Source organism: Bufo bufo, chromosome 3 (assembly GCF_905171765.1).
Source record: "Bufo bufo chromosome 3, aBufBuf1.1, whole genome shotgun sequence".
NCBI lineage: Eukaryota > Metazoa > Chordata > Amphibia > Anura > Bufonidae > Bufo > Bufo bufo.
In genome coordinates, this window is record NC_053391.1 from 352,907,354 (window position 1) to 352,931,623 (window position 24,270).

The 24,270-nt window shown below is 45.0% G+C and overlaps 1 protein-coding gene across 1 annotated transcript in view; it reads left to right on the top strand.

The window, feature by feature from the left end:
- The window catches only part of LOC120995345 (non-compact myelin associated protein), an 88,746-nt gene extending 75,984 nt beyond the window's left edge, over positions 1-12,762 (top strand). The window contains exons 2-4 of the mRNA XM_040424487.1: positions 842-931; positions 4,381-4,465; positions 8,484-12,762. Coding sequence (XP_040280421.1) covers positions 847-931; positions 4,381-4,465; positions 8,484-8,625 — 312 coding nt within the window. The 5' untranslated portion in view covers positions 842-846 and the 3' untranslated portion in view covers positions 8,626-12,762. The remainder of the gene's footprint in view (positions 1-841; positions 932-4,380; positions 4,466-8,483) is intronic.
- The last annotated feature ends 11,508 nt before the right edge of the window (positions 12,763-24,270 follow it).

Genomic DNA, 24,270 nt, shown 5'->3' on the forward strand with positions numbered 1-24,270 from the left:
AAAATATGGTACATACAAACTTTACTAATAGGATTCCAAAATGTCCTAGAATTGTTTTAGATTTCTGTCTAACAGCAAGATTCAGGCATTCAGTATATTCATATTGATTTCTATGGACATTTTATATTGAAGACATCATACACAGCATTACTGTATCCCTTTATATGAACACAGAAATGACATTCTAACAGTATAGTAACTGCTGTCAATCTGTAAGGCTCTGTATACACAATGTTTAAGCCTTCAGTTTGATGTATATCTAACATGGATCTATGAGAGATACCATACAGTGGAATCTGTCAACAATAGGCTCTCTTTGTAAAAAACGTATACTGCATGATGTACATGTTTTTGCATTGGCCCCATGTATAGAAAAATTCAGTACACTGCACTTCTCAATGCAGCTAAAAAAAAGGTATACTTACAAATACCGACCAGAGGGAGGCCAGAAGGGACACTCTTTTAGCCTCCTAGTAAATGGGTGCCAATGAATACATGTAACATGTACATCCTGGTGAATATTCTAAATGTACAGCTCAAACATTGTGTGCACTTTGCCTTGTTCATGAAAAAGAATGTTTGAATTTACATCTAAGAAGAGGATACATTTTAGCTGGATTTACCAGTATCTACGGTGAGAATGCCAACATGCACTGGGCATATGTCTAGACCAAGCATCTCGGTGGCAGTTACCATGTGGACTGTTGTTTGACTAATATTTATGGAAATTATAACTACATTATACCTGCAATTACATTCTCAAAAAGTAAATTCTGGTTTTGTGCATTAATCTACAACAAATACAGTATTTCAATGTTATCTGGACTTCTTTTTTCCATAGTTGTCATGGCAACAACACCTCAATTAATGAACACAACACTATCTCCGGTAAATACGACGGCAAAGTCACAGGCAGATATTCTTTATCAGAGTAAGTATAATTATTACTGTGCTATTTGGCACAATTGTATGTTTTGATATCTGGCAGACTTCCCCTTCCACGCATTGGTATATACTTTTCTTAATATTATTTTTTTCGATTCTTGTAACACCCCAGAGTGGTGTTACCACTTCTGCGCCTTGCTACTTTCTTTATTGGTCTAACCGCATGTTATCTTTTGTATTTATTCCAGGTCCTCCACAATGTGCATTTCTATTTTGTTATGCAACTGTTATGTTAACATGTAATATGCCTGGTTCACCAGCAGGTGGCAGCAAACCGGGCAGAGCTGTCATTATATAGAATGGAACAATTCCATTCTAACCCCCCCCCCCCCCCTTTCTCTGGAGAGAGGTGGTCAAGTCCTACTTCCTGCAGGAAGGGTGGGGCAGAAGTTCTAGTCAGTCTAGTTTACCCCCTGCTAGGGGAAGGGTGTGCAGGGGCACATCTCTGCTGGACGGGCCCACACCAGCCACTGCACATTAATCTCTACTGGCCATGGAGGCCAAAGCTTGACGTTTCAGGAGCCAGGAGGAAAGTTCCCTGGCATAACCATAAGTCAGACCAAAGAGAGAAGTGCAGCATACAGAAAAAGCTGAGTTATATAGCCAGCCTGTCAGTACAGAAGAGTCAGAGAGAAACAGATATATCAGAGTGGAGTTTGCCTGCCAGTTTCATGCTAAAGCCTGCTGGAACCAAGACAAAGTCTGTAAACCATTTTGGAGAAACGTTTATTCAAGTAAAGCTGACATTGAACTCCATCTCAAGGTCTGGCCTCAAGTAATTCTTTTATTCCTCAATTATTCCCCCTATTTATTGCTTCGGAGCCAAAGCCTGGGGTCCAGTGGTATCCAGGTAGGAGCACCGTGACACGCATAAAGAGACATTTGGACCGCACTATTACACTATTCGGCATTTCCTACACCTGGGACGCTTTATATAGATTGCCCTAGAGGGAGGCGCCCGTTGCATTATTAGGCTACTTTCACACTCGCGTTTTGGCTTTTCGATCCGCTCTAATACATCAGTTTGCCTCCGTTCAGTCTCCATTCCGCTCTGGAGGCAGACACCAAAACGCTGCCTGCAGCGTTTTGCTGTCCGCTTGACGAAACTAAGCCAAATTAATCCGTTCTGGCACACAATGTAAGTCAATTGAAACGGATAAGTTTTCTCTGACACAATCTGGCGCAATAGAAAACTGATCCGTCTCCCATTGACTTTCAATGGAGTTCATGACGGACCCGTTTTGGCTATGTTACAGATAATACAAACGGATCTGTTCATGACTGATGCATGCGGTTGTATTACTGTAATGGATACGTTTTTGCAGATCCATGACGGATCCGCCCAAAACGCAAGTGTGAAAGTAGCCTAACTTGAAATTATGCCTTTTTACATGCAGCCACCCCAAAATTCTTATACAAAAACTGTTACTGTAATACATAATAGCACATTTCGACAAACAGCCTATAATAGGATCTGACTTCATGAAGTATACATGTACAGTACAATATACACATACTGATTCTATGAAGTATACATGTACAATACAATATAGACATGATGATTCCATAAAGTATGCATGTACAATACATTATACACATGATGACTCCACAGGATTTGCAACTTTTCTAGTCGCAATCTGCTTTTTACGCCGTCCTCGCCAAGTCTACGAAAAGGGGCGTGGTGAGGGCAGAGAGAGGGCGCAGTGATGGCAGGGCCATTGGCCTTGGCTAATTCATCATTAATTACTTCAGAAACAGGCGTATATAATGACTGAAATTGACGGCAGCTTCAAGCTGCCATGGATTTCATTCTGGCACACAGAGAGCCGGAGGAAGAAGATAATTTATTACATGCCTCCTCTGGTGGCGCAGGGCCCTATCAAGGCTGGCGTAACACACACCGATCTTGATAAATCAGGGCCTAAATCTTTAGCAGACCTTACAGTGTGTAAAGAATTGGGGGTAGACACATCAGGTAGGGGAATATAAGTAAGCAGCTTTAAGAGCTCATGCCCACGAATGTAAGGGCTCCATACCCGTACTAGGGACAGCAAATAACGGTCCGCAATGCCGTGTGGACTCTGTGCTGGGGATACAGACCCATTAATTTGAATGGGTCCGCAATCTGCAATATATGGCAAATGATAGGACATGTCTTATCTTTTACGGTGCAGGACCTGAAAGCACTTCGTAGTGTTTCTGTGGGCTTTCGATCCGTGTCTCGGTTCTGCAAAAGATAGGTCATGTCCTATCTTTGGCCTTATCTTGAAGATCGCAGCCCGCAATACTGGCACCGAGCCCTTATGTTCGTGGGCATGAGCCCTAATGCTGAGGCAGGGCAGATTAGAAACTGGTAAGAGGAGATTAGGTTGCAAAATGAAGAAAATCATGGACACGTTCTGGATCACCCTGGACAGAAGACATGTTCTAGAGTAAAGTCATGATTAGGGGAGTAAAGGGGTGATGCTATTGGGCAGAGCGGAAGATAGGGTAGTAGTTGTAGATTAGTAATATACTCATGCCATAAGTGGAGTTGGACAGGGCTCTGTAGGTTAAGGTATAAATTGTGTTCTTCATGTAATTGGAAACCAGCAAGGTGTTGTGTTTGCTCAGCCAGAGGAGAACCACTTGGTTTAAGATGCATACCAGGTAAAGGTTGAAGTCTCCCCAAGTCCCTATTGCCCAATGAGGACCACTAGCCTATCTGCCACATAAAAGGACAGCGTTGTTTTAAATGCCACATAAGAGTTTGGAAGCACTGGCACAAAACCTACATAGGGGCCAAGTAACTTCACGTTACACCTATTGTTCTGCCTGTTTACATAACAAATGTATAAAATCTATTATTCTATTTCCTAACATATTCCATATTACACAACAGAATGGTCGTTAACACATAATTACGTTGCATCTTGGCATGCATTGCATCATATCTGTTATCTAAAACCAAGAAATCACAATTCATATGGGCATAACTTTGACCTTAATAAATGCAGTGTGATAACACCAGGACATGGGCAGGACACCGAAAACAATGGCAGGTTGTCATAGTTTGGCAGCAAAGAGATCTTATATGATATATTATAGCAAATTGCTCAATTTATCGTAATCTGAACTGTCAATCGCCCCAACGTCATGTCAAAAGAACACCCATTGAATTACCAGCAAGCCAGGCGCAACCTTGAATTCCAAGTAGCCATTGCAATGACTAGTATTCTCTCCAATATTCAGACATATACCCATGTCTCTGGGGTGTCGAAATGTCTAAATTCTAAGCAATTGTTTTGGATCAAAGTGTTGGATCCCACAAACGCATGTTCTTTGTGCAGTGGTGAAAATAACTAAAGTTTCAGCTTTTCTGATGTTCAGAGTATCTGTCATGGTATATGGATGGTATATGGTATGTATGATGCTTTTGTTCTGCTTCTCTTACAGGTGCTGGTGCAATAGTTGCTGCTATTGTGGTCGGTGTAATTATAATATTTTCACTGGTACTGGTCACCCTCAAGATGTATAACAGGTAAATCATATAGAGAAATGTGACATGCAAGGACTGTATCTGATAGTATCTACTAGTGGGTTGATTACTATACAGTACAGACCAAAAGTTTGGACACACCTTCTCATTCAAAGAGTTTTCTTTATTTTCATGACTATGAAAATTGTAGATTCACACTGAAGGCATCAAAACTATGAAGTAACACATGTGGAATTATATGCATAACAAACAAGTGTGAAACAACTGAAAATACGTCATATTCTAGGTTCTTCAAAGTAGCCACCTTTTGCTTTGATTACTGCTTTGCACACTCTTGATGAGCTTCAAGAGGTAGTCCCCTGAAAGGGTTTTCACTTCACGGGTGTGCTCTGTCAGGTTTAATAAGTGGGATTTCTTGCCTTATAAATGGGGTTGGGACCATCAGTTGCGTTGAGGAGAAGTCAGATGGATACACAGCTGATAGTCCTACTGAATAGACTGTTAGAATTTGTATTATGGCAAGAAAAAAGCAGCTAAGTAAAGAAAAACGAGTGGCCATCATTACTTTAAGAAATGAAGGTCAGTCAGTCAGCCGAAAAATTGGGAAAACTTTGAAAGTAAGGGCTATTTGACCATGAAGGAGAGTGATGGGGTGCTGCACCAGATGACCTGGCCTCCACAGTCACCGGACCTGAACCCAATCGAGATGGTTTGGGGTGAGCTGGACCGCAGAGTGAAGGCAAAAGGGCCAACAAGTGCTAAGCATCTCTGGGAACTCCTTCAAGACTGTTGGAAGACCATTTCAGGGGACTACCTCTTGAAGCTCATCAAAAGAATGCCAAAAGTGTGCAAAGCAGTAATCAAAGCAAAAGGTGGCTACTTTGAAGAACCTAGAATATGACGTATTTTCAGTTGTTTCACACTTGTTTGTTATGTATATAATTCCACATGTGTTAATTCATAGTTTTGATGCCTTCACAGTCATGAAAATAAAGAAAACTATTTGAATGAGAAGGTGTGTCCAAACTTTTGGTCTGTACTGTATATGTGAAAAGTGAATGGAAGTGGTCATATATTAGGAAGGTAGAAAGTGATGGATGATTAATATACAAATAGTAGGTATTTTTCATGTACATGGCAGTAGCCATGTAGCCAGCAGTCCTTACAAAAGTCTTATGACGCCACATGGGCTCTGCGCTGCTGTACAGGCTCATTCTAAAGATATTCTAGGGAGAATATGGATCATGCCTCAATTTTCAGAGTCATATGGAATGAAAAAATAAATAAATAAAACTTCTTTATATGAAATCGAAAGCATATGAAGATACAGTATGGTCCCATACACTTGTATGGTGTTGTAGAGGTACAGAACCATCAGGGGTAGACATACCGCTTGTGCAGCCGGTTCAGCTGCACAAGGGCCTAGCGTGGGAGGGGGCCCATTCTAAACCATGAACTATATAGATATACTTGTGTGCAGTGGCGTTCATAGAGAAGTAAGGGCCACATAGCAAAGATCAAACCAGGCTCCCCACACAGGACAGAAGGGTTTCTGCCTAACCCCCTTTTCAATGACCCATGGGCCATTATTCCACTGCCTCATTTGCTAAAAGTTGTTCCTTTAGAGCAGGGGTGGGGCCCCCTGCCAGAAAATGCCAATGACCGCTTCCATTATGGAAGTCGTCATTAGCATGCGGGAGGCACAGGAAGGTTAGAACAGCGCATTGCTAGCTGTACTAAACTTTCCTGGTCTTCTTCCGGCCCCACGCTGTGACCTGACACATACAGTGTCAGGACGTAGTGCACGTAGATGGGCACTATGACCTGATGCTGTGTGCTGTCAGGTCACAGTACAGCGCGGCAGGAAGAAGACCAAGGAGGGTAAGTGAATCTGCCAGGAGGCAGTGCCGTCCGAAGCTGGAGAGGTAAGTTTATTTTTTTATTTTTTATTTTAAATGTCTGATCTGAAGTCTGATTGGGGTTGATCTGAGGGTGGGGAGGGTCTGATCTGAGGCTGGGGGGTCTGATGGGGTCTGATGGGGTCTGATCTGAGGCTGGTTGTCTGATAGGGGTCTGATCTGAGGCTGGGGGCCTATGGGGGGTGTGATCGAAGGCTGGGGGTCTGATCTGAAGCTGGGGGTCTGATAGGGGTTTGATCTGAGGCTGGGGGGCCTATTGGGGGTCTGATCTGAGGCTGGGGGTCTGATCTGAGGCTGGGGCGTCTGATGAGGGTCTGATCTGAGGCTGGGAGGGTCTGATGAGGCTGATCTGAGGCTAGGGAGGGTCTGATGGGGGTCTGATCTGAGGTTGGGAGGTCTGATGGGGGTCTGGTCTGAGGTTGGGATGTCTGATGGGGGTCTGGTCTGAGGTTGGGAGGTCTGATGGAGGTGTTATCTGAGGCTGTGGGGGTCTGATGGGGGCTGATCTGAGGCTAGGGAGGGTATTATGGGGGCTGATCTGAGACTATGAGACATGGGAGGGTCTGATGGGGGTCTGATCTGAGGTTGGGAGGTCTGATGGAGGTGTTATCTGAGGCGAAGGGTCTGATAGGGGTCTGATCTGCTGGGGAGGGTCTGATAGGAGGTTGATTTGAGGCTGAAAAAGGGACAAAGGTAGAGACAGTTGCGAAGAAAGAGTCAGGGACAGTGGCAGGAAGAGTGAAAACTGGGTGAACCCCTCTCTGGACCCCTCTGGGATGAGCTTGGCTGCCATTAATGCCAAATAAAGAACTAAATATATAACATTCTCAACTTAAATATAAGACTGCAATGTGTGGTCAAAATGGCGCCTGTACTATTTGTAATATATAGCGCAGGCTCCATTTTGTGCTGCAAAAATACAGCGCTCTAGATGTTTTTAATTGAAGCGCAATTTCTGTAACTTACCCCTAAGTCACTTATATGTTTAACCAAATATAGGCGTCAAATTTTTAAGTTGAGAATTTTGTATGGCCCCCGAACTATGTTACAAATATCCAAATGGCCCTCAGCAGCAAAAAGGTTCCCCACCCCTGCTTTAGAGGGTAGAGTCCTGACCAAGTTTTTACCCCCAGTAGAAGAGGAGGTGATCCTAACTGGGCCCCCTCTTGCCCTGGGCCCCATAGCAGTCGCATGGTCTGCCGCTATGGTAGTTACGCTCCTGCTTGTGTGGCCACTGCCACAATTCAGTGGCTTAGCTATAGGGGTTGCAGTTGTGACCGAACCCCTAAGACAGGGGGGCTCACGGGCCCCCCTTTCAAGTAGCGCACTGTTAATTCTGTTGATTACTCTGACAGCAGAAAGACTAGGTGTACCCCTTGCCATAAAGCACAGGGGCACTTTGCTGTCTGTGTCTGCCCCTGAGAACCATAACACGACTATATGCATGAACCCTTATTTGAACGCAGGTGCCCTTGTGAAAAGGAATTACATAAAATGCTAATTTCATCTCCTCAAAGGGAAGGATTGTTAGTTTCTTTTACAAGTAAAAGGCTAGAGAAAGGATCATTATACATCATTACAGGTGAGGAAATAGACTTGTCAATAATATAATTTAATAAATCTGCCTCATATATCAAAACTAACAGAAAACTGCAAGGAGCAACCAATCACACTGCAGGTTTCATTTTCCAAAGCAGTTTAAACAATGGACATTAAGTCGTTGGAGGGAGCCCTCTCCCTCTAAATGATTGCTCAGATGATGTGGTCACAATTGACCACAGGATCTGAGAGATTGAATGTCCATGATCAGAGTTTTGTCAATCAAATACTACCCTGCCAGTGGATGTCTGCTGTGTAAAACAGTAGGTACTTGCTGGCACCATATTTAAAGACCCCACATCTGCTATACATGTAATAGTAATATTACTGTTGATGCATCTAGCATGGGGAAATTTATCAAAACTGGTGAAAAGAAAAACTTTTCATTTTCACCTTTCATTTTCCAAAGGAGCTCTGAAAAATGAAAGGTAGAATCTGATTGGCTGCTATAGGCAACCAAGCCAGTTTTTCTTTGTACCTATCTCCTCGATAGTATTTTTGTATATATTAGTGAATATGTATTCTTACTTGTAATTTTACAGGCGTACACGAACAGAGAGAGAGCTGGCAATGAAAAGCACCAAAACCACAAACACACCAAGCACAAGAGCCCACAACAGTTCCATCAGCCAGCCAACATCTTTAACATCTGTTCCACCTGACATCCACCTTGAAAACCGATGACTGGAGAGAATGTGTGCTGCGGGAAAATGAAGCTGAGTTTGATTTACAGTTAAAATTAGTTTAGGACATTGCATTTAGATCCCCAGATCTTAACCGAAACACTGAGATTGAGAATGTGATAAAAGGTCTTTGCTTCTGAGACCAGCGGTCCCTACATTCACAAGCCTATCCTAAAAGCAGAAAACTCCTATCCACCATATGAGCTAAGAAATAAGCAATTGTATAAGGACTGAAAATGGAATATTTGTCCACACTAGGGCAAAGGAAAGCCCAACCATCACAAAGTCTCTTTCATCTGAAGTCTATAGTAATTCTAACCCAATGAATGTATACAGTGGGCCTCAATGGAAAGGATGACTGGGGTACATTTTTGGAATCATGACTGACCTTCTGAAGGCTTATATATTCATATTTATATTTATATATGAATGAATGTTGTATGTAGATTGTTGGACTTTCTCTATGTTTTCATATGTGTCACAGAACATTGTTTCGCCATTGTATATACATTAAAATCACTGTACTGAGCAGTGACCAAGTCCTATTCTGCACACTCAACAAGGTTTTTGGACACATTGGGATATGTTTCTTGCATATGCAATCCAGTACTGGATTTAAAGTCAGGATGGTAGTAAAACATTGTGATAATTTATAGAAAAATGTCAGAGTTTATTTGAATAATCTGTATGTTTATGTCCATCTTAGTATAATCCTAGACTAGTATTAAAGGAATTTTTATACGGGAGTCAAAGGGTCAGCTCTAGACATGAAAGGAAGCCAGAAAGTATAGCAACCAACTGTACTTGATGGAGGAAGTTGAGACCAGTCGGACATCATGTATAGTGGTGACTTTTAAAGGTGAAAAATAATTACTGTACATAGACAGCTTGAGCATGCCAGAGCAGGAGCCATTCTTAGAGAGTGTGTCTGTGTGCTGGCTCATAGAGAGATATCAAAAATTACCATGGCACTCAGAAATTAAGATGCATTTTCACTTTTTATTGCATCCAACTTGTTATATTGACATGGCCATGTCAACATAACATGTTGGATGGAAAAAAAGTGAAAATGCATCTTAATTTCTGAGTGCCATGGTAATTTTTGATATTTCTAGCAGAGGATTACCCTACCACCGAGCACCAGAACATCAATAATATTTTGGAGTGCCTACCATTTTCCTTTTTTTTTTGGTCTAATAGAGGGAATCCTGAGTGGTGGGGGTGACCTCTCTCTATGATTCATATGCGCTTCTTTAAAGGGGTTATCCCATTATTAATTAAAAAATTAAAACTGGACATCATATAATACATGAAAATATCTTTTGAACAAAGCTAGAACATGCCCTGTACCACACATGGATTTAGAGCTACCCCCATTCATTACTCCAGTTGCACTGCTAGATTCTTTTCAGGCTGGTACGTAGCTCAAGGGTGTGTGTCCATTCTCAGAAGACATGTCCTTTCCGCTGCAGCTCTTAATTGTCACAGCTTCAAACATTAGATACAACTGGTGGCAGTTGAAGATTTAAACTGAACATGTGCGTCCACCTTATTAAGGTGGACATATAAATAAGGAAAAGAGCAAACAGCAGGTGGCGCCATACAGACAGATTTTATCGGCTATATTATATTTTTAATTACATGCATCTACAAAATTATTTAGATGTAGGTGCTAAAAATATAGAATATTTTTCATGGGATGACCCCTTTAAGACAAAACCTTCCTTTACTAGCAGACTGGTTGCTGTGGAGGTTGTAGATGATGGTGTATCCCTAGCAACCAATCTGTCTCAAATGACATAACTTTTCTTCCTAAAACCGGACTGTCACTTTGCTGAGAAGTAGAAAGTCAGCATGACGTGTAAAACTCCATCTTACCCTTAATGAATGTGATTTTTCTAAAGTAGAATAGATGTCGGTGTAGAGCCTTTGAAGTTAGCCCATTCATGTTCAGAAGACGACATCTAGAATAGGCGTTGAGTTTTTGAGGCCATATGATTTCAATATAAACATTTGTATTTTGCGTAGCTGTATTCTTCCTCTGTAATAAGTTTTGCTTAGTTTTGAATAATGTTATTTGTATTTTACATGCACTTCACAAATGTGAAAAATATATATTTATGACACTGTCCTGACAAGGTAAGATTGCAATCGGCCAACCATTACAGAAAATATTAAATCTTTTTGAATGGTTATTACTGGCCTAGAATATGACTAGGACAGATTGCTTCCAATTGCAGAGCTACTTGGGGGGGTGAAGAGGGCGAGGCTTTCTATGTGGTGCTCGAGCGCCTGCCTTCATTTTACACTGGAGATTGTTCAGGCCCATAGCGCGCACAGGGTGAAAAGATGAAAAGAAGCCAGAAAGACAAAAACATCCATAGCTAACCTTCTAGAGCTGGCGTTTTTACTGCAAACAAAAAACAAAAAAAACCCAGCATAAACACAGCTAAAAATGCAGAAAAATGCCAGTAAAAACATGTGTGAACCCACTCCAACACTCCTTTGCAGAATCTTCTTGAAGTATAGCAAAGGATCATAAATGATGAGCACGATAAATCTTTTTGGGGGAGAGTTGTCATTCCCTTTATGCATGAAAAGTGGTGTTAAAAAGTCACACGTGCAATTGTCGCATCTCCCCTTTTTTGTCGTCATTGACACTTTTCTAAAAAGAGGGCATGACAAGGGTGGGGAGGGGGCGTGGCCATCCACTGCAACAAATTTATCTTCATGTGCGCCCGTTTTCTGGCGTAAATGAAGCCAGAAGTCTACGGCCGCTCTGAGATGTCGTAGATTTCTGGTCAGGCGCATGGACTGCAGGATGATTTTGCTTGCTATAGACAGCTGCTCCACTTTTGTGTTCACTAATTTTTATACATCAAGACTAATCAGACGTCAACGTAAAGAGAACATAAGTCAAAAGCCACGTTGTAGAAACTCACTTTTGTGCACCAACTGGATTTTTAGAACCCAGGCCTAAGCTTCATGCACACAGCAGTGCCATGTGCACAGAGAATTTACGCAGTGTATGTAAGCCTGCTCTTTGACAGAAGAACGGACTCCATGCCCTGGTATTCTGGAGCTCCTTTGCTCTGTATGAGAACTACATCTGCTGCGCAAAGCAGGGTTGTTTCACAATGTGTACCATGTCATTGCTGCACAATCATGCTCAGAAAATTTTTATGGTTCACTTGATGTGACAGTTATATTGCGCTGTTTACGCTGGTGAGGTCATTGCTTACTTATGGGCATGGCTGTTGTACATTGGTGGGCATCTGGGGAAAGTTCAAATATGTTTACCTTAAATGGATCTCTCCTGCCAGCTTTTTGATCTTTTTCACTTGCAGTTTAAGAGGAATGCATTCAAATTTTTTAATGAATAAAGGGGGGAATTTATAATTTATTTTGGTTTTGGCGTCTGTTTTAAGTGTGTCTTTGCTTTCTGAGGTTATGCCAAATTTATGATAGTAATATATTTGGCGCAAGTGTGATATGGTGTACACCTATCTCGCTTAAAGTACAGCAGGGGGTTGCCTGGCATGGAGATGCAACTTTTTTGTGACTTTTTAAAAAGTCCCACATTATAAATGAGACTTAAAGAGGTTGTCCTATCTCAACATTTATGGCATATCGCTAAGCTATACCACAAATGTCAGATAGATGTGGGTGCCACCTCTGGGACCTGCTCCTGTCTCCAGAACTGGGCCTCGAAAAGAAGGGAGAGCAGTCATGCATTTGCGAACACCATCCAATGCTATGGAAGTTCCAAAAATGTCCACAAGTCCCAAAGGTGGCTGCACTTGCAGAGCTTGCTCTCCACTTACTGCTATAAGGCCTCTGAAAATAACTGAGCACACTCGCTTGGTTATTTTTGGAAGTCCCATAACAGTGAATGGTGAGAAAGCTGTGCATGCAAGGTGCTCTCTTCTTAACTTTAGGGGCCCCATTCTGGAGATAGGAGGGGGTTCCAGAGTTGGGACCCACACCTATCTGACATTTGTGGCATATCCCTTTATTAACACAGACATAATAATTATGATTAACAATCATTACTTGAGATTGACTTGTTAATGATTATCATTTTCAACACCGTTAAGCCTCATGCACACGTCCGTGGAACACGGACCGTGTGATACCGGCCTGGATTTCTTCTGAGTGCAGGAGCGCACGGCGTCATTGGGTGATCTATACAAGTGTATCACTGTACTGCAGCGGCAGCAGGAAGCGCACGGCGTCATAGCAACCAATGACGCCGTGCACTCCTGCACTCAGAAGAAATCCACGCCGGTATCACACGGTCCGTGTTCCACGGACGTGTGCATGAGGCTTTAGGCTGGTGTCACACATTTTTTTCCTGGCGTTTTTAGGGGTTTAGCATTTTTTGGTGCCTGTCATTTTTGCAGCTTTATTTAGGTAAAGAACGCCAGGTCCAGATGTTGCATGGAAGTCTATGTGAAATATTAAAAGTAAAACAAAAATGCTTTTTTTGTAGTGTTTTTTTTTTCCGACCTTAAGTTATGGTTTTTGGGTCATTTGCATTTTTTTTTATCACAGAATGCTCTAGGTCTCACTTTTGTTTTCAGCCATTTTCCCATAGACCTCTCTACAGTGTGAAAAAAAAGTCAAGGAAAAAAACAAGGCCCCTAGAAAATGCTCCAGAAGTTCCTGGTGTTTTTACAAGCCAGAACAATAGTAAAGAAAAAAACTGTATGGCAGCTCCCTAAGGCTACTTTCACACATGCGGTAAAGCTATCCTGCAGGCTTTTCCAGCAGAGAAACAGCCTGCCAGAGTTCTCCGTGTCCGGTCTAGCCAGATAGGGCTGTGCACCCCCAGACCTCATTGATTATAATGGGATCCGGCAGGGATTCAATGTGTAGAGCAGTTTTTGTCCAGCTGAAACCAGGCGGATCCACTTATAGTCAATGGGGTCTGGCTGTGGACGGCCCTATCTGGCTAGGCTGGATACGGAAAACCATGGAAGGCTGTTCCTCTGCCAGAACATCCTGCAGGGTAGCTTTACCGCTAGCCTAAGGCTTTAAAACCTTATCAACATGAAACCATGTTCAGAATAGAAGCAAAAGTCCAAGAAGTTAGAACAGTCAACTTTTCATTGGATAACATAAATGATTTGCATCGATCCACCGGAGAAAAAAAGGAGCCTAAAGCTATAGTAGCCATACAAGTGACATAACTGTCGGCTGAACAGCAGCCACTGTTCATCCCCCCCGCATACACAGGCACGCTAGGCTGAACCAAGAATTCATGTGTTGCAAATGGAAGAGGGGAAGAAGCTGCTGCCAGACACCTCTGGCAGAAGATTTTTTCACTTGAAAACAAAAAGCTCAGGCAAGTAACTGTCCTATTCTTCTTTTCTCCTACATCTGCCACTGGGGGAGAGTCAGCAGGCCCCTATACACATTAGAAATAGGCAGGTTCGACCAAAATTAAATTCAATGACAATACAATACATTTCGGGGTTGGACTGACCCCTTCCTCAGGTAAGTGCTCTCCTCTTCTCTTATCTAAATGGTTTAGGGTTCATTCACATGGCACAGCCCTCTGTAGGAGTCTGTATTGCAGTGCAGGGAGGCTGTACACAGTGGCGTAACTAGAGTGCTATGGGCCCCATGGCAAACTTTGGATCAGGCCCCCCCACGCCACGCCATGCCCGGTCGCACCCTCTGTGTCCACGATTGTCACACCCCTGATCGCCCAGTAATGCCCCCAGTAATGTCCCCTACTGCCCTCAGTAGTGCCCCCCACCGCCCCTAGTAGTGTGCCCCACTGCCCCCAGTAGTGTCACCCACTGCCTCCATTAGTGCCTCCCACAGCCCCTAGTAGTGTCCCACACTGCCCCAGTAATGTCCCCAGTAGTGTCCCACACTGCCCCAGTAATGTCCCCAGTAGTGTGCCCCACTGCCCCCAGTAATGTCCCCAGTAGTGTCCCCTACTGCCCCCAGTAATGTCCCCAGTAGTGCCTCCCACAGCCCCTTGTATTGTCCCCAACTGCCTACTGTCTTCATGTAACGGGGCCCAGCATTTTTACTGTACTTAATGCCGGGTTTCATCAGATCTCACCTGCATGATATGCACTTCTCCAGTCTCTAGGCCTCCAGCATCAGACCCTGGCACTGCCACACTAAAACTAGTCACAAATTAAGCAGGTGGGCGGAGCCTGACTAACATAGGTTAGACTCCATCCACCTGCTTAATGTGTGACTAGTTTTAGTGTGGCAGCGCCAGGGCCTAATGCTGGAGGCCTAGAGACTGGAGAATTGCATATCATGCAGGTGAGATGAGCGCTCTGACGGGGCCCGGCATTAAGTACAGTGAAAATGCCGGGCCACGTTACATGTGAGCGCAGCGGGCCCCCTCCCCCCGCCGTGCACAGTCGCACCCTTTGCATCCGCAATTGTTACGCCCTGGCTGTACATCTCCTTAGCACAGAGCCTACCATACTGGCTTTGTTTTGTGCCATGTTGAATGTATGATCTATTATTCTGATAGAAAATGTCAGATATCCATAAAAATCAAATTTCCTGCCTTGCTATAAGATTGTATCGATTTAAATGGTTATCAGATTCTCTGCATCATATTTTCACTCCAAGCATTTGTTGTAAAAATTATGGTGTGTCGAGGGGCCTTAACTCATTAATCAATTCAACTATTTAATATCCTGAGAGGCTCTGAGAAGCAATGAGAGGATTAATCTCAGGAACGTTCTGCAAAATTCAAAGATTGGTTTGTGATTGTTAACCTTTCTGTCATTCAATAAAAGTGCTGCTTGCATTCTTCTTATATTTTGAAGACATCTATCACATTTTACAATAAATGTTTCAGTGGCTGAAATGTCTCTAAGATTCCTTGTTATTCTGAAATATTTGTAAAACGTTTAGCGTTTTAAGTCAAACTTTAGAAGGCAGAAAATCAAAATTAGATTGCTGGGGTTCTTTAGAAACATAAAATTAGATTGCACCTGGTACATCCAATGCTGGTTTTAGCCACGTCCTCTCCCCAGAAGTTTAAAGGGCATCTGTCAGCAGATTTGCATCTATGACACTGGCCGACCTGTTACATGTGCACTTGGCAGCTGAAGACATATGTGCTGGTCCCATGTTCATATGTGATTGCACTGCTGAGAAAAATAATGTTTTGATATGCAAATGAGCCTCTAGGAGCAATGAGGGCGTAGTCTTTACTCCTAGAGGCTCTGCTCTCTCACCACTTTGATTGACAGGACCAGGCAGTGAAAACATCATCACACCTGCGAGGATCTGTCAAAGAGTAGACAGCGCGGCAGTTGCAGAGAGAATAGAGCATGTAGGTGTAAAATGGTAATGACCCTAGTGTTCCTAGAGGCTCATTTGCATATATTAAAACATAATTTTTCTCAGCACTGGGAGCACATATGACATTGGAACAACACAGATGCCTTCAGCTGCCAAGTGCATATGTAACAGGTCAGCGAGTGTCATAGGTACAAATCTGCTAACAAATGCCCTTTAATAATGACATCAGGGGATGCAGCTAGAAGAGTGGACTTTCCAGTTGTCTAGGTACCTGTAGGTACTGGAAGCCTCTCCTGAAAAGCTTCTGCTCCGAACCAACAGACAAAATAAAATGAATCGATTTTTCTAAACAGATCAAATGTGCAGAAAACAGTAAGTGCCCAACACTGGAAATACTATTTTACCAAATAGTGCATACTAAAAACATGTGTGACAACATAGACCTGATTATATTCTCTCCCTATATGTAGATTAACAATATGTCCCAGTCAGGGGCATACATAGAAATCACTGTGCCCAATAGCAAGAATCTAAATTGAGCCCCATGTCCCATTCATAGACCCTCCCACTACTCATTTCTGGCCCCTCCCCTTGCTCCATCAACTGTGCTTGCTGCTGCATGTTATATTGTGTGCCATCAGGGCTGGACTGGAATTACAAAACAGCCCTGGCACAAAAAACTAGGGATGAGCAAACTTCTGTTTTTAAGCTCGGCATACAAGGTTCGGGCTATCTAAGAATTCGGTTATGGATTCCATTACCACAGACCATGGTCCGTGGTAGCGGAATCCATAACGGAATTCTTAGATAACCCGAACCTTGTACGCTGAACTTGAAAATAGAAGTTTGCTCACCACTACAAAAAAAACGCCAGACACATATGATACTGCATAAAAATAATGGTGCGCAATGCACACTGCAGAGGTGAATTTTTGTTTTACTTGGTCATGACTCTATGTAAACTATCAATACAAGAAAGAAAATAAAACTGGGACACAAAAATGCCTAATTACATGGTTAGGGATATATGTTACTCTCTCCAACAGCAACACATACCATGATAAAGCTCAAAATACCTCTGAGCAGCATCTGATACCAGCGTTAATTGCCAAATTACCTCCCCAACTTCACCATATAAATACAATATTGCAGCACAAAATATCTCCTCAACAGATCCAAATAAATACCACCATGAAGTACAAAATACCCAGCATTATTGTCCTTTTGACACTTTACTATTTTAGTATGGCTGTATAGCTGATCCGGGACGGCTCTTACTGGGAGTAGGAAAAGTGCTGGGTGGGTGATTACTCCCCACATTCCAGGCCGGGTCTTGACTGGACTATAAAAAACCTAGCAGGCAGTGTCAGCTGGAAGTGATTACCTCTCTCTGACAGAGGAGCTCTGGTAATCGCTGTGTGGGAACTGAGCTCTGTGCTGGGCTGGAAAGCTGAGACTTGTGTCTTGGGAGTGCAGGCCACCTAAAGCCTGCATTTGGACTGCTGGAGGCAGAACCGCCGACAAGGTGACATTTTTTTTATGCACAAACTTTCTACTCGGTGTGAACAAACACCAACCTTGCAAAGAGTGTTTTTATTTGACCTTGTGAATAAACACAGACATTTGAACTTGTACTTTGCCTCTGTACTGCATCCGCTTATCCCAACTACCAGAGCAAATCCCCACAATTGGTGGAAATTGCGGGCATTGCAGTGAGGCTGGCGTGAAGGCAGAAATAAATAACAATAGGAAACAAACCAGCTGCTGTTACATGTGATGGCTTTACAAGCAGCAGGAGCATCCCAGAGTGTACACGATGCCCGGAAAGTGGTTAGTGCGGCGATCCCCAAATGACCCCCGTAGACGACGTTGAGACCTATTTGGCGATCTTCGAGAAGGTAGCCATGAGAGAGAAGCTACCTCGGGAGCAATGGGCTGAGGTCGTCACTCCGTTCCTGGCGTCTGGACCCCAGCAGGTGTATTTTGACTTACCGGATGATCAAGCGGCTGATTACCCAACAGTAAAGGGTGAGATCCTTGCGAGACTGGGGATGAATGTATTAGTCCGGACCCATCGGGTGCATCAGTGGGAGTTTAACCTGGCTGAGCCCGCAAGGCCCCAGTATTAAACCCTATTACACCTGTTTCAAAAATGGCTGCAACCTGATGTGCTGAGTCCCACTGCTATGTTTGACCGTCTGTTGGCTGATGTGTTCTGGGGGGCTTTGCCGTACCCCCTCCAGCACTGGATCGGCCAGGTGTGTCCTGGTAATGCCCTTGAGATGGTAGATCTGGTAAAACGCTATGAGGCTACCAGGAATTTAAAAGGGGGTTCCTTTGGGAGGGGGGCAGCCAAACCCCAGCAATATCCATCCCAGACCCAGAGACTTATGCCAAACAAGCCCACCCGGGGTGTACCCCCCATAGAACCGGCTCCGATAGTATGCTGGCGGTGTCAGGAGCCTGGCCACATAAGGGCCGACGGTCCCCATCGGGGTGAACCCATGGAGACTAACTATGGATACCGCAACTCACTGTACGCCTGTCACGGATGGTGTACAGGAAACAAGACAATACCATATAAACAATGTCTCTCTGGATCCACAACTAAGGAACAAAGGGAGACCCCTGCAATAGACCTGCCGCTCTCCCTCACTGCTCAGCCTATGCGAACACCCCAAAGGTGGATGGCCGCATATCCACGTTCCTCGGCTATCTATTACCTGAAGACACTACAATAGTGAAGGGACACGACCACCGGCTCCCTACACTGACACGGAGGGAGTCAGGGTCACCTGGATCCAGAAAAGACAAAATCATAAATACATAAACAGCACTTATCTTGCAGACGAATGACGACTGACGACTGGGAACTGGGAACTGGGAACAGCATGCACACACACTCCAGGAAGTTGTATCAGCCGCACACTACTGCATTATGGGGAGGAACTTAAAGGGTAGCGATCAGTCTAACTGCATGACAGCTGAGATAGACTAACGAGATGAGAAACTAAACCAAAACAAAGAAATTCAAGGAGGAGGATCTGAGAAGCTCCTGTGAGCGCTTCTCAGCTGTCTGGCTGTGACAGTACCCCTCCCTCTACGAGTGGACTCCGGACACTCAGGGCCCACCTTCTCAGGATGGGACCTATGGAAAGCCCTGATGAGACGAGAGGCCTTAATGTCCGTCACTGGGACCCACATCCTCTCCTCAGGACCATAACCCTCCCAATGAACGAGGTACTGGAGGGAACCGCGGACAAGACGAGAATCCACAATCCTAGAGACCTGAAATTCAAGATTTCCATCAACCATAATCGGAGGAGGAGGCAAAGGCGAGGGTACAATAGGTTGAACATAAGGTTTCAATAAGGACTTATGAAAAACATTATGGATCTTCCAAGTCTGAGGAAGATCAAGACGGTAGGCAACAGGATTGATGACAGACAGGATCTTGTAAGGCCCAATAAACCTAGGACCCAACTTCCAGGAGGGAACCTTCAATTTGATATTCTTGGTAGACAACCACACCAGATCATCAACATTCAGGTCCGGACCAGGCACACGTCTCTTATCCGCCACACGCTTATATCTCTCACTCATGCTCTTTAGATTATCCTGAATCTTTTGCCAAATAGATGACAAAGACGAGGAGAATCTGTCCTCATCAGGCAAACCAGAAGAGCCCTCTCCCGAGAAAGTCCCAAACTGCGGATGGAACCCATATGCACCAAAAAATGGTGACTTATCAGAGGACTCCTGACGACGGTTATTTAAAGCAAACTCAGCAAGGGACAAAAAAGAACACCAATCCTCCTGATTCTCCGCCACAAAACAGCGCAGATATGTCTCCAGATTCTGATTGACGCGCTCTGTCTGGCCATTCGACTGCGGATGGAAAGCAGAAGAGAATGACAACCGAACCCCCAAGCGAGAACAGAAAGCCTTCCAGAATCTGGAAACAAACTGCGTGCCCCTATCAGAGACTATGTCTGAAGGAATCCCATGCAATTTGACAACGTGGTCAATAAATGCCTGCGCCAGCGTCTTAGCATTGGGCAAACCAGGAAAAGGGATAAAATGCACCATTTTGCTAAAACGGTCCACCACCACCAGAATCACAGACTTCCCCGAGGAACGAGGCAAGTCCGTTATGAAGTCCATGGACAGATGTGTCCAAGGACGGGAAGTAATGGGCAAAGGAAGGAGAGGACCTGATGGCCGTGAATGAGGGACCTTGGCACGAGCGCAAGTCTCGCAAGCTGCCACAAAACCCTCAACCGACTTACGAAGCGCAGGCCACCAGAATCTCCGAGCGATGAGATCCAGTGTGGCTCTTGCCCCCGGGTGCCCAGCAAGGACCGTATCGTGGTGTTCTTTAAAAATCTTGTGTCTCAAAGCGAGAAGCACAAGCAACCTCCCAGGAGGACAAAGATCAGGAGCTTCTGACTGGGCTGCCTGCACCTCTGCCTCCAATTCAGGAAAAAGAGCAGAGACCACCACACCTTCAGCCAAAATGGGACCCGGGTCTTCAAAATTCCCACCTCCCGGAAAACAACGTGACAGGGCATCTGCCTTCACATTCTTAACCCCAGGGCGGAACGTAACAATAAAATTAAACCTTGAAAAGAACAAAGACCATCTGGCCTGTCTCGGGTTCAGACGCTTGGCTGACTCCAAGTAGGCCAGATTTTTATGGTCAGTAAACACGGTAATAGGGTGTCTGGCTCCCTCTAGCCAATGGCGCCATTCCTCAAAAGCCAACTTGATGGCCAACAATTCCCTATCTCCCACATCATAATTTCTCTCTGCGGAGGAGAGTTTCTTTGAGAAAAAGGCACACGGTTGCCATTTGGCAGGAGAGGAACCCTGAGACAAGACCGCACCCACCCCTACCTCAAAAGCATCAACCTCAACTATGAAGGGTAACGAAATATCAGGTTGTACTAGGATGGGAGCGGAAGCAAAACTCTCCTTGATATTAGAAAAGGGCTTACGCGCCTCTACCGACCAGGAAGAAAAATCTACCCCCTTTCTGGTCATATCAGTGAGTGGTTTAACAACAGAGGAATAATTCAAAATAAATTTCCTGTAATAATTGGCAAAGCCCAAAAAACGCATCAGCGCCTTCTGATTCTCAGGAAGCTCCCACTCAAGCACAGCGCGGACCTTCTCGGGGTCCATGCGAAAACCAGAAGCGGAGACAAGAAACCCCAGAAATTGGATTTCTGGAACCGCAAACACACATTTTTCCAGTTTCGCGTATAATTTATTCTCCCGCAGGATGAGCAAGACCTGACGTAAGTGTTCCTTATGAGTCTTGAAATCAGGAGAAAAAATCAAAATGTCATCCAAATACACTAATACAAATTTTCCCATTAAATGATAAAAAATGCTGTTGACGAAATGCTGAAAAACGGCTGGGGCATTCATCAAACCAAAAGGCATAACCAAATTCTCAAAATGGCCCTCAGGGGTATTGAAAGCCGTCTTCCATTCGTCTCCTTCTCTGACCCTAACCAGGTTGTATGCCCCTCTTAGGTCTAATTTGGAAAAGACTTTAGCCCCAACAACCTGGTTAAACAGGTCCGGGATCAGAGGAAGCGGATAAGGATCACGAATAGTGATACTGTTCAGCTCCCTGAAATCCAGACAAGGTCTTAAAGAACCATCTTTTTTCTTAACAAAGAAAAAACCAGCGGCAACAGGTGACTTCGAGGGTCGTATGTGTCCTTTTCTTAGACTCTCAGAGATATAAGCCCGCATAGCGACCCTCTCAGGTTGGGAGAGATTGTATAAACGAGATTTAGGAAGCTTGGCGCCTGGGATGAGATAAATAGGGCAATCATACTCCCTGTGCGGAGACAAACCCTGAACTCCACTCTCAGAGAAGACATCCAAAAATTCAGAGAGGAAAGGTGGTACAGTCTTAGTAGAAACCTCAGAAACAGATGTTATGAGGCAATTCTCTCTTCAAAAGTTACTCCAACCATTTATTTGCCTCGCTTGCCAATCAATGGTGGGGTTATGTTTAGAGAGCCAGGGTAGCCCCAACACTAGAGGAGTAGGCAAACCGCTAAGGACGAAACATGACACATCCTCAACATGAGCATCACTCACAATTAAACGGATATTGTGAACTATGCCCTTTAATGATTTCTGAGAAAGTGGAGCTGAATCAATAGCAAAAACAGGAATATCCTTTCCCAAAGTGCATACCTGGAAACCATGAGTTATTGCAAATTGATTATCAATGAGGTTGACAGCTGCTCCACTATCCACAAAAATCTCACAAAAAATGCTCTTGCTCTCTAGCGCCACCCTAGCAGGCAGGACAAAACGGGAACTACAAGCAAATGGAAAACCTTCAATTTCCGCCTCAACCCTGCCAATAGTAACAGACGGAACATTTTTTAAAGATTTTTTCCTTTTTGTCTCTTTATTACTCCCAGAAAACTGCCTGAATCTCCTAGAGGGACAAACATTTGCCAGATGCAGGGCCGGCCTTTGGGGTGTGCGGGCTGTGCGGCCGCACAGGGCGCCATAGTAACAGGGGCGCTGGGCGGCCGACAGCTCGCAATGTAATCTGCGGCAGGCGAGGCTGCACTTGTGTTCTCCCTCGGGGCGCCCCCTCCATCTCCCCCTCCCCTGTCTGACCTGCCTGCTGCCCCCGCCGCTGCCAATAAGAAGAGAGGCAGGAGGAGGAGGAGGAGGGGCTGTGGCCACTGCGCCACCAATGAAAAAAACTGAGCTGTAATACAAATACAGGAGGCGGGTGCTGGAATCAAATAGCCGGCACCCGACCTCTGTGACAGGGAGCTGCGATCAGCGGCAGTTGAGTTAACCCTTCAGGTGCGGTACCTGAGGGGTTAACTGCCGCTGATCGCAGCCCCCTGTCACAGAGGTCGGGTGCCGGCTATTTGATTCCAGCACCCGCCTCCTGTATTTGTATAAGAAACGGTGGCACAGTGCGGCCCCCCCCCCCCCCAACACCCCAGTATAAGAAACGGTGGCACAGTGCGGCCCCCCCCCCCAACACCCCAGTATAAGAAACGGTGGCACAGTGCGGCCCCCCCCCCCCAACACCCCAGTATAAGAAACGGTGGCACAGTGCGGCCCCCCCCCCCCCAACACCCCAGTATAAGAAACGGTGGCACAGTGCGGCCCCCCCCCCCCCCAACACCCCAGTATAAGAAACATTGGTGGCACAGTGGGAAGTGCCAGTGAGGGTTAAAAAATAATTTAAAAAAATTAACTCACCTCCTCCAGTTGATCGCATAGCTGCCGGTCTCCTGTTTTCTTCAGGACCTGTGGTGACGTCACTGAGCTCATCACATGACCCATTACCATGGTGATGGATCATGTGATGAGCACAGTGATGTCACCACAGGTCCTTTGACAGGTCATGAAGAAAGAACAGAAGACGATCAATTGGAGGAGGTGAGTTAATTATTTTTTAACCCTCATTGGCACTGCCCACTGCGCCACCAATGTTTATTATATTGAGGGGGGGCGCACTGCGCCACCAATGTTTATTATATTGGGGGGGGCGCACTGCACCACCAATGTTTATTATATTGGGGGGGGCGCACTGCACCACCAATGTTTATTATATTGGGGGGGGGCGCACTGCGCCACCAATGTTTATTATATTGGGGGGGCGCACTGCACCACCAATGTTTATTATATTGGGGGGGGCGCACTGCGCCACCAATGTTTATTATACTGGGGTGTTGGGGGGGCGCACTGCGCCACCAATGTTTATTATACTGGGGGGGCGCACTGCGCCACCAATGTTTATTATACTGGGGTGTTGGGGGGGGCGCACTGCGCCACCAATGTTTATTATATTGAGGGGGGGCGCACTGCGCCACCAATGTTTATTATATTGGGGGGGGCGCACTGCGCCACCAATGTTTATTATATTGGGGGGGGCGCACTGCGCCACCAATGTTTATTATACTGGGGTGTTGGGGGGGCGCACTGCGCCACCAATGTTTATTATATTGGGGGGGGCGCACTGCGCCACCAATGTTTATTATATTGGGGGGGCGCACTGCGCACAACGATGGGTTAGGGAAATTTCACAGCAGAGTGCGCATGCGCTGGGAGCCTCGCCGGCGGTTAGGGTAGGGAAAAATTATGGGCCAGTGCACAGGTGCGGTGATCGGATGGATGTTCTCAGCTGGACACCGGCCGACACTGCGCATGCGCTGGGAGCCTCACTAGCGGTTAGGGTAGGGAAAAAGCACTGGCCCGTACGTAATTTTTCCCTTCCCTAACCGCTGGTGAGGCTCCTGGCGCATGCGCACTCTGCTGTGAAACTTCCCTAACCTGTCGTTGTGCGCCTGCGCGG